The sequence below is a fragment of the Lycorma delicatula genome, chromosome 5 (genome assembly GCF_047948215.1).
Source record: "Lycorma delicatula isolate Av1 chromosome 5, ASM4794821v1, whole genome shotgun sequence".
Lineage (NCBI taxonomy): Eukaryota > Metazoa > Arthropoda > Insecta > Hemiptera > Fulgoridae > Lycorma > Lycorma delicatula.
Window position 1 is genome coordinate 47,525,331 of NC_134459.1, and position 15,721 is coordinate 47,541,051.

The 15,721-nt window shown below is 31.4% G+C and overlaps 1 protein-coding gene across 1 annotated transcript; it reads left to right on the forward strand.

Moving 5' to 3' along the window:
- Positions 1-2,442: 2,442 nt before the first annotated feature.
- On the forward strand, positions 2,443-3,280 carry LOC142324421 (uncharacterized). The gene is made up of 4 exons (XM_075365252.1): positions 2,443-2,543; positions 2,639-2,847; positions 2,938-3,024; positions 3,136-3,280. Exons 2-4 carry the CDS (start codon positions 2,640-2,642, stop codon positions 3,228-3,230), a joined length of 390 nt encoding a protein of 129 aa, XP_075221367.1. The 5' UTR covers positions 2,443-2,543; position 2,639; the 3' UTR covers positions 3,231-3,280.
- The last annotated feature ends 12,441 nt before the right edge of the window (positions 3,281-15,721 follow it).

Genomic DNA, 15,721 nt, shown 5'->3' on the forward strand with positions numbered 1-15,721 from the left:
CCAATTTTTCACTTCAAAAGCACTCAAAGACCAGAAATTCTGCAGTAATTACAACACAAACAATATGAAACTCACAGCAACAGTAATAATATTTATAACCTTCAAACAGCTGGAGAATGTTGTGTTTTTTCATTTAACAAGCGTGACAACTCTAAAAACAAAATTACCCCAAACTAAAAACATAGATTGGGTAAAAAATGACATGTCATTGTATCTCCAAAGCAAGAGCTAATTGGTCAGTTTTATGGTGATTTTTGAATTCAGCAGATGTAAATACATAAAAGTAAGCTATTTTTGAGCCCGAAACATTTTCTTTGCTGGACAGTGTAATTAATCACACAAATAATGCAATATTAATATTATATATATATTAATTTTTTTTTCAAGTTGTCCTGCTTGTTGAATTATATTTATATTGTGTGTCTGGTGGTTTATAAATACTAATATATATATTAATATATCACATTAATTTTGATTGTGGAAATAATTAATCATAGTTCAAATATCAAACATAGATCATTGAAAATAGTCATAAAATACAAAATCTTATTTTATAAAATTTGTTTATAATTTTACAGAAAAATAGAATATAAGTTTAAAATGAGTGTGAGTTCAAAGTATAAGTTTATTGAAAGAACTTAAAAGAAAGAATCTCTTTCATTAATTGTCACAAATAAGAGAAAAAAATAATTACACGTTCAGAATTTGCTTTGTTGCATGTAAGATAAAAGTTATCTGATACTAGACAAAAAGATCATGAAAACAGGTAATAAGTATTTTCAAACCACATAAAACAGATATGACATATGAAAAAGAATAAATAACCTTTTGAAGTAAAACTTTTATATCAATTTTCATTTGATATAATTAAAACTTTTACTACTTTTCTGAGCAAGTTTTCAACAGTTCACTCAAGTTAACTTCCTTCCAGTGTTAGTCAACTGCTTCTCTACTCGGAAAACATTTCACGTTCACTCGCATTAAATTAATTTTATATCCCAGTAACATAAACTAACTATCAGCAGATATTTCAATAGTCTTATTTAATTAACACTAATGACCTTTGATTAAATGAAGAGTTTTCTTTTTATCTCTAAAAATAGAATTTTGGTAATTTACACACATAAGTTATGCGAATACATAAAATAATTTGAACCCAAACATAAAATTATAATCTTACTGAAAATTTATTTTAAAATTATATATATTTTAATTCAGTTTGAAGATTAATAGTATAAAATGTGATTTAAAATGTTATAAATAAATAAATTTAATATGATTTTTTTTTAAATATAAGGAAATATGCGACACAGCAATCTCTTCAGAAAAAAGTATAACATTATTATACATATAATGATTAATATATAAAAATAGTCTCAAATATACACTTAACACCATTTACAAGAGTATATTATTACATATAAAATATATACCTATTAAACATGTCATTATCTAGATTGTAGTTCCTGTGCATAAACTAGCTTGATGTATGTATAAAATTATTAGGTTATATGCTTAAAAACTCTCCTGTTGTTAATATTACTCTAACAACTATTTTAATTTTTTTAGGAGAAACATTTCTACATTTTGAAAATACATTCATATTGTTTATCAAGCGTTTAAAAATATTATACTGATATTAATGCTGTTTTTAAACAACTACATACTAACTGCCCAGTTACAGTCACTGATGAGAGATGAATTTTCTAGTTTGTGAAATATGCAAAGCCTTCCGTTTGCATATCACTTCCAGATGAAAGACAAAGACTACCCCACTGTATCGTGGAAGTCAGCACCATACAATTTACAAAGATACAATAAAAGAGGTTAGAAAAATAATTAGTATATCAACTCATGTAAATTTTTTTATGTCAAGTAAAATTAACCGATAAATTATGTTAGTTATGTGAAGTAAGCCGTGTAAATTTTTGACTATCTATAACAATTTTGTTTTTATTTATATAACAATATTACATTCTTTTCAAGCTACCATAAAAAGTTTACTTAAATAATTTAGTAGTCAAAATGTATAATTTACAGGTTCTGTGGAAATACTAATGAATACTCTACGATCTCAGATCAGTTCTGGACACAGCATTAGAGATCTAATGTATTACTCAATTAATACAAAATCCTAAGAAGTTTTCAACCGCGTAATAATTAAATATTTTCTTAAACAACATTGTACTTCCGCCAAATAAATAATGCCTAAGAAATCTCCAAAACGGAATGTATGAAAATGATGTGAAATACCGGAAACACAACGACTTGAAACAAATCGAGTGACGGCCTTCAATTGATGGTGGGAGAAACTGGAACGATCGAAAAGGAGGGGGTGGGGCGAACAATTGCGATAACCGTGTCTGTACTCTGATTGGCTACAGAAGTCTATATAAGGGACACACTGTACTAGTTGAGACATTCTTTGGGATGATGGATTTGTTTAACGTATTGTTATTCCTTGGTAATTCTAATAGCATTGACGATGCAAAACTCGATATTATAGATAAATTACCGATAGAAATTTCTATTTTGATATTAAGGTAAGGTTACGAATTCATATTGAAAGCCTATATTATATAATACATACGTTAAAATATAATTTCAAAAATTACTGTTTGTTTCTTTTTCTTTTAAGAATGGCGGATGGTGAAACACTTTTGCAGGTACGATTGGTAAGCAAGAGATGGAACCAGATATGCAATTCTGATAGAATAATTCGGAAAAAAATAAGAAAACATTTGAAACAACGGAAAATTCAAATAGTTGGTCTTCTTGGAGATATAAGTTATGTACCTAAGAGCCAAACTACGGTTTTCCGCAAGAAAAATGTACAATACGATTGTAGTAAGTAAATAAGTTTGAATTTATTTAATTTTTTTTTTGTTTTTTATTGTTTTCTGAAATTTTATTAATAATGATTTTATAATATTGCAGTTATTCGACCGGCGATGCAAAATAGAAACTTACCAATCCAAGTTAAATCATACGTAGCTGAGTTTGGTTTAAAAACTATTGCAAACGGTAAGATGTTTTCACAACTTAAATGCAATTTTAATATTTATTTATTAAAATTTTGTTCCAACATACTGATTTCAAATTACTGTACTAATATATGGTTTTTATTTGTTACAGCAAATTCTCTAGCTCGAGGTAACGTGCAAAAAACCAACAGTGTACCAATAAAGTGTATCAGTGTAAAACAAAAAAGAAGATTGCGACGTTTGTAACATATTTTTACAATGCAATTTATTAAATACTGAATATGTAATTATGTACTTTGGGACTAAATAAAGCACGATTAATTAAATTTAATCCTGTCTTTTTATTTATTATATCCGACTAAACCTTCCATTTTAATATTACCATAGTTTTATTACTATTTTATAATTACTACGTTGTTATTTCCTAATAGTAATAATACATCAGAAATAGTAATATAGTTGACGAAAGCGGAATAATTATTTTACACACGAGTCAAAGAAATTTGGATCAATAAATTCAAACGCGTTGTGGTTTACTTAAAGAAAATTATAAGAGACAATCTCTCTCAACTTTATTTACGCATTTTTCTTGATTTTCCAAACGGTTTTACAGTTCATACAGTACAGGTCTTATCGTCTCCAAGAGATCGGGTTTTCTGCGTAATTCTCATAAACGTCTCCTCTTTTTTTTAAAATCTATCATTACTAGAATAATATAAATGTTCAATAATACACTAAATAGGACAGTCAATTTTACCCAATTCAATTGGCCCAGTCAAGGTACCAACGGAATATGTGAGGCTTCTTTGATTGTTGAATACACAACAAATATTCCAACAAAACTACTTCGACTTAATAATACTTTCACAAAGAGAATATTAAAAAAATGTACATCACAAAAACCACCGATTTGCTGAAAATCAACCACATTTGAAAACGACCATAGAGTATTACACCGAAAAATACGCCGGAATACGAAAATTGTTTCCACCGTTACATCTTTTCAACTCTCGAACACGATTCTTTTCACTGAAACTGGAATCTATGTTATGCATTATTCAATATTTTAGACAATCTAAAATAATGAAAAACAATTACCATTGAAAAAAGTTTTCCTTCAGACAGACACCTTTATCAGTAAACTTCCGCTTTCACAGTGAAAAAAGGAAATCAACGTGATATCCAAAATTCAGTATAATAAAGTATATCTATTTGTTATAACATTCAATATCATTCCCCGTAAAAAAATGCAAACATACTGCAACCATTTTTTAACATCCGTTATCAAAAACGCAATTCATGTTTAATGTGAACAAGGCGCCATGCCAAAAGAGAAAATAAAGATGATTTTACGCGTAAACATATTTACGTATAAGATTTACACCGACGTAAAAGCTTAAATCCAAAAAATCTAATTAAAGGCCTAGTCAAAATTCGGTAAATTATACATTCAAGATAGCAATTTCAGTTTACGAACAAAAATTTGCCGGAATAAAAGTACCATATATAACTATCAGAGAAGTCAATTGAATTACGGCAACGCACAGAAATACTGTTTGTTATCCTTACACCACGATATATGTTCTCAAAGTTACCAGTAAAATATATTTAATGTCTCACCTAATGATAAAGTTGAACTATTTATGATAATAAATTTACAAAAATAAATAAGAAAAAATGTAAATAAAATAAAAGTCCTTTGAATTTACTGATTTTTAATTGTATTATTAAACAAAAAAAAAAAAAAATATTAGAAATGGTAAATAATAATTGTAACAATCTAATAAGCTGGTGCTGCAAAATAAGTAACAAACATTAGTACCACTATCACACAGGGATGGTTTTGCTGAAGGGATAGAAGGTAATGGCAATTTACAGTAGCCCTTAGGGCTTAATAACAGGGTCCAATATCGTTCACCCCCACACACCGCAAACATACCTCTCCTTTCTATTGATATCTATACCACTGGCTGCTACTACACAAATACAATACCCTTTAATTGATTCCTAATTCACATGTAACTAAACTCTCTTCTTACCAACATATGCAATGTGCAAATTAATCTGAATAGATGTTACTTAATAAAAAGTAATTTTATTTAGGAAAAAAAAATCATAGTTTTACAATTTGTTAATATCTAGTAATTAATATAACATTCTTTATTTATAATCACTTCAAGTACACTTTTTAGCAATGATTCAACGAGTGTACTACACATTTTATTTTATTTCTTCATCATGAAACCATACCGATATTATTGCTTTAATAAGTTCAATTTTTGTAGTTCAATTCATTTCTGAGTGTCATTTTTTGACTGTTGCCCAAAGATTTTCAATTGGGTTTAAATCTGAGTTACCTGGCCAAAGGAGCAGTTTAATGCTTTATTCTTAGAAAAATCTTTCCAGTTTTTGGCAGTTTGGCATGGCACCAAATCTTGTTGGAACAACCATTACCTTGCGGGAATTTGTTTTGAAGTTGTGTCCCAACCCTTTCCTTCAGAATCTTGATACATTCATCACTTTTCAGCATAACCCATCTATTGGAAGTAATGAACAAGGGCCTTCAAATATGAAGCAACCTCAAAACATTATTTCTGAGAATGTTTAACTGATTATTGGATACAAGCCTGTGACGTATATTTTCATCTGATAGTTCTTTAACATATGAAACCTTTGCCCCTGAACATAAAAATATACCTCATCAGAAAACAAAACATTTTTCTAATCTTCTTTGGTCCAGTAAGCTTATACTTTGGCCTACAAGAGACTTTATTGCTTATTGCTGGTGTTAAAAAGCTGCTGTTTGGTTGGCTGACAAGCTTTCCATCCAGCTGAAAGAAGACAGGTCGAACAATTGTCACACGTAAATTTGATCCACTGGCTGCTAAGTCTCAATTTAAGTCCACAACAGATCATTTTTTGTCAAGTTTAATTTTTCTTACTAATAACCAATCCTGTATTGGAGTAACTTTTCTTTTATGGCCATATTAGCCTTTCCTTCATGGTAAGAAGGAAGCAGTTTCTTTCATTTTTTTAAAGTAGCATTCACGTCCCTATTCCAACACCACGCTCAGAAGCTACTTGTTTTGATATACTAGTTTGCTCAGAAAGAGAATAAATTTTTGAATACTTTCTTGGAGTTATATCCATTACAATATATTCAAGACACAAAAAATGAAATGATTTAAAAAAAAATGAAATAAACTTTCACAAAACACTATTTATTACATGAAAATTGTTAAATAACCAAAGAACAATGACCTCACATTATAAAGGCAACTTAAAGAATGGTTGTGGTCAAGCAGTGTAGCAGCCACAACATATAAACGAAAAATTCCCTGTGTTCAGATTAATTTTCATGCTACAATATCAATAAATAAACATATATATATATATTTATGATATAATCAAATAATTCGATAAAAATAAATTGGAAAATTCATTAAATTTTTATGAATATAGTTCTGGAATGTATATATATACAGAAATACGTAGCTAAAATGGAGGGCTGGTTATATATTTTTTTTGATTTCACATGTCAAAATAAAAAAAATGTTGTTTTCCCTTTGTTTTCCTTCTGTTCACCACTTTGTGTTTATTAATAAAAAAACCTCATTCAGCCAAATCCTTACTGTTATGCTGTAATTGTTCAATTTTAGATAAAGAAATAACATTATTGTATTTACTATATTGCATGGGGTTTTTAGGGTCTTTACCTATGTGGTCGGAGGAGGGCAGAGGATTCCAACTGTCCTTATTGTGGGGATCGTGACACACCGGAGCACTGGTATTCCAATGCTCAAGGTGGGAGGTGCAGCAGCGAGGGTGTGTCGTCAATACAGGGCCGATACATAGAGTTCATAGTAGAGACCAAGCTGGCAAGTGCGAAGAATTTTCACACGATAGCAATGTTCGCGATCGTGTTGCAGATACTAAAAGAAAAAGAAAGGGAAGCAAGGAAGTGAGAGACAGCCCCTCGGCTGGAGTCGTTGTCAGTCCATGGGCACATGTTACACGGGTGGGTGGGGGTGATGAAGGGGCAAGCCCCCGAGCTATTACAACTGAGACCCAGTAGGAGTTCCCCTTGGGGTTACCTCTGTTAGAGGCTGACCCAAAAGACCAAAGACCTGGTTGTGGAGATGAGGTGGCTGGGAATGGCATAGCCAGCTGCCCACCCTTGTGATTAGAGGCAAAGGCACTTCCCAGAGCTGTGTGATGCTTTAATGTGTATCCAGCTCCGGAAAGAAAGGGAATAAAAAAAAATATATATATATTTCGCATATATATTGATGTGTATGCAATATGTTGACATATAATAATGTAACAAGTATACACCTGACATCACGAGACATGTACTAATGAATCAGGATTTTTTTGTAAGTGATTGGTACATTCCGGTGCAAAGCTAAGGGGGGACAGAAACACACACAGACAGACAGACATACAAATGCTCTTAAGTAGTGTAGGATATAAATATAATCTACACAAGAATCAGGTAGCAATGGTTAACCCACCGGGTTGGTCTAGTGGTAAACGCGTCTTCCCAAATCAGCTGATTTGGAAGTTGAGAGTTCCAGCGTTCAAGTCCTAGTAAAGTCAGCTATTTTTACACGGATTTGAATACTAGATCGTGGATACCGGTGTTCTTTGGTGGTTGGGTTTTAATTAACCACACATCTCAGGAATGGTCGAACTGAGAATGTGCAAGACTACACTTCATTTACACTCATACATATCATCCTCTGAAGTATTATCTAAACGGTAGTTACCGGAGGCTAAACAGGAAAAAGAGAGGTAGCAATGGTAAAAATACAGAATGAAGAAAAGTAAAGCCACTGAAAGAAAAACTTTGACCATCCAAAGAGAAAAAATGAAAATATTAGATACGCTGGTGACTGTTCTTTAGTTAGAAATCAGAAATGAATAGAAAAAATTTTAAATAGCATGAATTTATTTTTAGGAAGGAATTCAGTTTGTAAATGAATAAAGATAGATAATAAAATGTAGAAGAAAAGAGAAGGTAAATATTAAGATAAAATAACTTAATGAATCAGAAGTAACGGAATATTGTTTTATAAGTAAAAAAGAAATATTATAAAGAATCTTTTGGTCTTTATCAGATCTGCACATACAAGTTGAGCTTTTAATGCAGAAGGACTGGTTGGCTAGTATTAAACACATACTTATGAATTATTTGTCAAGAGTGTAGCACATTATGATAGCAAAGAAAGGCAACTTAAAAGGCAGAGATGAAAAGAATATTGACTTTTGAAATATTTACCGAAGGTTTAATAAATTACAAAAGAAAGTGGTTTAAGGTAAATAAGGTTGCAGAGTCTTGTAAATGATGAACTATGTTTCTTTGACAATACATTAAGAAATATAGGATCTAGGTTAATTTAATTTCGTAATGAAGCAATGTGTAGCAATGAATAGCAATTTCTAACCTTTTTGATTCTCAGACTCCTTTTTAGAAAGGACTCTCCCCATGTAACATATTCTTGAATGTGACAAAACTGTAGAATATATAATTATCCTGCTTTCAGCTATTCTATTTGATTCATTTTTTTTGTTCTTTTATTTTACAGAAAACATTAATCATGGTCTTGAAAAGGCCCAGAAAAAATTTTCTGGAGCAGCACCCCCACTAATTTTACCTATGGGCCAGCACTGGCTGTGGACCATATTCTTGCAGTCTGTTATAATATAAAATCAAATTTTCCAGTTCTGAAAAATTTTGGGTGCAGCCCTGACTTGATAAATTACTATTTCTATTTTTTGTTGACCCCCAGTATATTTAAAATACTTCCTTTAAGTATTTTAAATATAAAGAATAAACATTTAGTGGTACTGATGAAATTTCTGCCTATTTAGAAGTAGTAAATTCAATTATTGCCCTCTTACAAATTTTATTAATGAATCCTTCATCCTACCATACCATACTCTGGCAGCATGGTCAGCCCTGCCAGGGGGAGCTCCAATTTGAATCACAAATGATACCAATATAACTGTGGCACGATGTCAATGCGTCTATCTCCAACCAATCCAATGCCTAAGCTGGAACCCTAGCCACCCAGGATCCTACCACGATCAAATACCTTAATTAAACTCTCTCTGCAGACCTATACACTGCAACAAAGTAAACCAGCCACTGTAGACTACTCCTCATGTCCAATTATGCCCGCAACATAATGCATTATATTTTGCCCGCAGCAAAATGTCTGCGTAACACCTAAAAGCCAAGCGGTGAGCCCAGACAGGAAAGGTGCAGCATATAGCATAATAGCCTCACTGACACCTTTGTAAAGGGTACTCATGGTATGGTAATTCAACCCCCAATAGCCGATTTGAACACCAACTGACATCTGGTCTTGTTGGTGGCCTCATCCATCTAAGTATTCTGCTGCCTCAAAAGAGTCAGCAGCTCATCCTCAGACAGCTGTCGATCGAAATCGTATATAATAACTCTTGGGTGCCTCATTCATTTTTTGGTAACTCTCATGTCGGATGTACCAATCTCTAGACAGTCTGAAATAACCTTCACAATCTCCTTGTCATCTGCGACAATGACCAACCCCTTTTGAGTCTCTCTGATATATCGAATCCTCAGGCTTAGCCTCTCATTCAGGGCGACTTGAGGGTCATCCTTCATATCTTTGCTAGTCTTTGCCGCGGTCCCTTTCTTTAAATTTATGAATAGGATCTCGGGTTGTCTGCAAGATAAAATAGCCTCACGCTTTCCTTTAAGTCCTTCACTCCATTACACTGGACACACTGTCCAATGATACACACTTACTGTCCAGTGACGTACACTGTCACTGGACAGTGTGTCTGTTATTGGACAGTGTCAGTGTGTCTGTTACTGGACAGTATCAGCGTGTCACTGTTCAGTGACAGTGTCACACTGACTGTATGGTTATACACAGTAACTACACTGTCACTGACTGTGGCATCTGAGTGGCCACACTGACTGGTCACACAGTCAGTGGCCTGACCGTGGCACCCGAGTAGGAACATTAATAACCTCCTTTACAAATACCTTCTTAACCACAGGAGGCTTACTCACAACCATCTCATAACTGTTCATCAAAGCAGTCATGATCACTTTAAGTTCCTTTAACTCTTTCTCAACAACCTCACATAAGGTCTTTTTACTGATCCTACTGGAACCCTCTAACACATGCAGTGCTGCCGCAAAATATTCATCAAAAGCTCTTTGGTGCTCCCAGCACTCCCAATAACCCTCTGGAAATCTTGGACCACATAGTCCTTATTCCACGAGCAGGGACCCCTGATGATCCAGTCTTTAGCCCCTCATCACCAGACAATGGTGCAGAATTATCATACTGACCTTGCATGCCACGTCACCAGAAGGTTTTACATGCCTGGTCTTACCCCTGTCAGAGATCTAGTACGTATTCAAAACAAAAACAAAATAAATAAACAAAAAATAAATCAACTAACTACAATAAAAGTAAACAAACCAGAGCTACCAAAGAGCCGATGACAGATATCTGAAACAAAATAATAAATAAAGGCACAAAACAACACAAATAAACAAAGTGTAATACAGAACAAGCCCAGTCCCAGTAAAGGGTGGTTAAACAAAATAACCACTTACTAACCTAATTTTAGGATCCTAAAATTAGGCTACCCACTAGTCAAAAATCCTTAAATATTTAAAAAATCTTAGAGTCTCACCCTAAATCCAAGCATCCTAGAGTCCCACAAAACACAAATCCAACCTGTGCAAAAAACATCCAATAAGGATGAATGGCGTAAATTGTAAAGGTCTTATACAAAATACAAATTTCACGATATTAAGTATGTAGTTACCTAAAATGTAATATTGTAAGTAATTTCTTTCTGCAGGAAACAAAAATTGTTTGACAATGAAAAAAATGTTACTATTTATAAATTAGGGTAGTTGATTAAAAAGAAAGAATGAAGTTAAAACATTTGATGTAGACAAAACATGACTTTCTTGTTACGCCTATTAAATTTCATTTACACATTTTTTTAAAATGAATAGTACATAAAATTTTATTTCATTAAAAACTTCTGATATTTATTCATTTTTTTTTTTTGTTACTGAATTATTATTCATTGTAATTTTTTTTTTTCAATGAGAGGTTAATAATAAATATATTAATAAATCAATATATTTAAATTAAAAAATAAGTTAAAAAAAGAGATGAAGTCTGATTTGAACCAATGTGCCTCCTAAGATCCAAATATAAATAAATTACTCCTAAGATCCAAATATTTCATTAATTAATATTTTATTTGGCTATAACTCTGTAACCAATGAAGATAAGTACTACTTTTGATACATCTTTGAAAAGCTCTCAATGAGGGCTTATTACTGCAGTTAAGAAAAAGTCCAAAATTCACTTTTTTAGATTTTGGGATTTTTTGGACATTTTTGGTTCAGTCGAATGCAATCAAAAAGGGAGGTGCACAACTAGATGTTACACCAGTTCTAAATCCAAAATTTCAACATCCTACAGCTAATCATTTTTGAGTTATACGAGATTCATACACATATACATACAGATGTCACACTGAAACTAGTCAAAATGGATTCAAGGATGGTCAAAATGGTTATTTCTGTTGAAATCTGGATACCAAAATTTTTCATCCTTTACTTCGTACAAGGAAGTAAAAACAGAAAAAAAAATATTTAAAATCTTTCAATCAGAATATTAGATTCTTTCATTCAGTTTAGCTATTCTTTTTGTCTAGTTATCCAGAAATAACTAGAATGACTGCACCAAATGCTGCATTGAGGTGACCGGGATGTACATTTATTTAATCACTGACGCGACATATTTCAGAATTATGTACAATAACAGAATCAGAGTTTGTTAATCACTGAAATAGAATACACGCAAAGATATTAATTTCAGCAACCATATTTTATAGACAGTACACATAAACCATAAATTAAACTTCCTCAAATTATTTGAAGTTTATGATCACACTATGTCTAAGAAAAACAACATATTAAATTAACTAACTCAGTGCAGTTCAAATTTACTTTCTGACAACATATTAAAAGTGTATCAGTTAATTGCTGAAAATATTGTTTTTATTTCAACTTCAAAATTAAATTTTTAATGAAGATTTGTCAGTTCAAGGAACTTTAACATTAATGCCAAGTTAATTGGAACCAATGGATAGAACTTGCAAATGTGTAGAAAAAGAAAGTTTTAATTCAATTGAGTTAATTGTAAACAGTTTTTACAATTAACTCAAGTGTTGCAACATGCATTTCAGCTTTTTCATAGTATTTGACTTTTGCAGCTGTTATTTCAATAAATATTCCATAGTTTTTGCTAGCTAAAAAAATATCTATTTAAAATCTTATGTTGTTCAAGACCTTGAACATACATTTACATCTTGCATAAGGGATAATGTAGACAGTGTTATAAACTCAGAAATGTTTGTTTTAACAAAACCTGCCTAACCAAAAAATTTAACAAATCTGCCTACAAAATATTTTATTATTTCGATTTTATTTATTTACTACTTCACATATTTGTATCATCATTTGTTTGCATAATCATTATTTAAAGTTATTGATATGCATGCAGTTCTCTTCTTTAATTATTCTTTTTTTTTGTGTTTTTACTGATTGAGATTTTCCTGGGAATTCCTTGATCTTGCTAAGATCAAGGAGAATAATGGAAATTGTTGGAGCAACTTCTTTTATTGCCTGTGGAATAGAGCACATCAACCCATTCCTAATATAATCTATATAATGGATAATAATGACCTGTAAAGAGTATTTATTCATAGAAATTAACATTAATTTGTAAGTCAAAATTTTTTAAAACAAAATCCTAATTCATCATTATCTAATGAATAACATAGAATGGTCATAAAATATAACAGTTCTATTGCCATATATTATGGCAATTTATTTGAAATAAGGAAAAATAAGTGCATTTCTCTGAATTAAAAAAAACAACAAAATAATTATTTTCAAAATTAATAAAAATGTCTCCAAAAATAGTAAAAAAATAAAATAAAAGTTTAAGGTTCATTACAGAACTAGTATCAGTTTTTGCTTTTTGAACTCCAAATAGTATTCTCTTACAACTTCATAATCTCTTTATTAATTTATATTGGTGCAATCGGTTAAAGTATAACATTGAGAAAAGTACCATAAAAAATTTAGCTCTTTTCTTTATTTAAATATTTTTCTTTTTTTTTAATACCAGATTAATTTTTTTAATAAGATTAATACAATATGCTAAAAATTAAAATGATGTGAAATCAAAAACCTTGAAAAATTTTTATATTGCCCGAATGTTCTGGAAGAATGATCTCTATGAAGTTACATTAAATATTAAACAAAAAAATTTTATTAATATGACCAAAAAAATATTGAAAATGTTTATCTTTTTAAAAATGAATTATCCATCTATCAAGCCAAAAATTAAAATAGCAAGTCTGATACATTTAACTAGAATACAATCTCATTTATCAACTCAAAGACCATAAGAAAATGAAATTTAAGATAGAAAGGCTTCAGTGGGATCAAAGTACTTCTTAGCCTTTATTAACTATTTTTCAATTTAGAACAAAGCTGCTGGTCAAAGTACACACAAATAAATTATTTAGTTTATATGATTATAAAAAATTACAATCTAAATTAAGTGATACAAGCACACAGTACTAATAATATCTGCACCACATTTATAGACGATTTATTTGCCTACTACTCCATTATAAACTGGAAACTCATTAATTTTTATTTTATAAAACTGAAATAATGACTCTAAACAATAAGAATAATTTATTTTTAACTTCAATATGACAAGAGGAGGTAATTTGATTGGGTGTAAAATAAGTATATTTATGTAAAATTGTCAAACCCTCAAACAACAAACCAATTAAATCTATTAAGTTCAACAATTTTGCATTGTAATGCTATCAGCTGCTTTGTAACAACTTCAGTGGCTGATGCTATTATTCTTTCCCTGGTGTCAATTGATGACTCTGCTCACAGTTTGTTCTTTTTCATTTAGTGAGACATGTGCTTAAAATTGTGTTTGAGATGAATTGCCTCTATTCTTTTATTATACTGTTATTGCATGTTTCTGTGTGATCATATATTTTATAATCTCTGAATATATTAAGATGTGATTCTTTCAAAACAACTGCCCAAAAAGGAGTGTAATGTATTTAGGGTATACGTATGTTTGTTCTGCCATAGTAGGTGTATTTAGATGTATGATCCTGCATTGGAATCATTACTTTACTGAGAGTGTCATAGACTGTATAAAAAGTCAAGTCTGTAACTGATAAAATTGGTTGGTATTATTGCTCTTTAACATGTTTTATCATATCTCTCTATTTCTGTTTAACTTCTATGTATTTTTTTTTCTGAACTGAAGGTGACTTTATACAAGAATTTTTCTGGTTCCATTTTGGAGGTCACACTAAGTAAGAATGGGAATAAGACTGGGATCTAAGCATTAATACCTACAAACTTGTAAGTTTGGTTTGGTAGTACCTGAACATCTCTCTCAAAAATGAAGATTTTTTTTACTTATGAATGTTTGGCATTGAATATAAAACTTATAGACATGAAAAATCATAGAACTCCTATGCAGCTCAAAAGGAGTATAATGTATTTCGGTTGTATGAGTATGTATGTTAGTTCCACTGTAGCAGCTCAAGTGCTGAAGTGATTTAGATGAATGACCTCATATTGGAGTCCTTACTCCAATATGAGGTCCAGCAGTGTCAAAGATTATGCTATACACAAATACTATATATACAAAACTCTCACCTGCATGCTCTTTAAAATTAGATATATATATAAATGAATATTTGTTTGTCTGTCCTGTATGTGTTCCTACACCATTCATTCGATTGCAATGAAACTTTAGTGAGTTGTTGTGTGCACACCCGCAAAAGTTTCTCAATCAGTTTAGATCCACTAGGTGGTGCTGCGATTGAGATATTTAAAAAAATTGTATTTATGGACCGATTTGGCTCATATTCAGAATATACATTAGTTAAGTGAAAAGAAATATTTTTGCAAAAAAAAGAAGGGAAAAAGGAAACAAGGAAAGAGGGAAACCAGTGAAGAGGGGAAGGGGTGATGGTGGTAACAGGGAAAGGTCAAACTTTGTGATGTTCCATAATAATATTCAGTTTTTTAATCAAACCTTCATTTGTGTTCATTTAAATGATATATATATATACACGAGGTGTATAATGAGATTGGTAACATTGCGAGCCATCTGACAACGCTGTGTCTACTGGTCTGTGCTAGACCAGTTTGTTCATCCCTTCCAATACTCAGTACAAGTTTCAGCTCCATTCAGCCAACACATTATTTTTGACAGCGCCATAAATGAAGCTGTGTTTTACGAAAATGGAGCATCAGAATCTAGAGCAATGTTGTGCAATCAAGTTTTGTGTTAAACTTGGGGAATCCACGAGTGTGACCTTTGAAAAGTTGAAACAGGTCTACGGGGAATACTGCTTATCAAGGGCACAAGTTTTCCGCTGGCACAAATCATTTTCGGAAGGCTGAGAACACGTTGAAGATCAACCTTGCTCAGGGAGACCTTCAACTTCAAAATCTGACAAAAACGTTGAGCATGTGAGGGTTCTTGTGAGATCAGACCGTCGTTAAACAATAAGGATGATGAGTGAACAGTTAAATTTAAACATTTTCACTGTACATCAAATTTTGACTGACAATTTGGATATGC

Coding starts and splice junctions, on each gene's coding strand:
- LOC142324421 (XM_075365252.1), top strand. CDS start 2,640: ATGGCGGATGGTGAAACACTTTTGCAGGTACGATTGGTAAGCAAGAGA. Junction 2,848..2,937: donor AAATGTACAATACGATTGTA/GTAAGTAAATAA, acceptor ATAATATTGCAG/TTATTCGACCGGCGATGCAA. Junction 3,025..3,135: donor TTTAAAAACTATTGCAAACG/GTAAGATGTTTT, acceptor TATTTGTTACAG/CAAATTCTCTAGCTCGAGGT.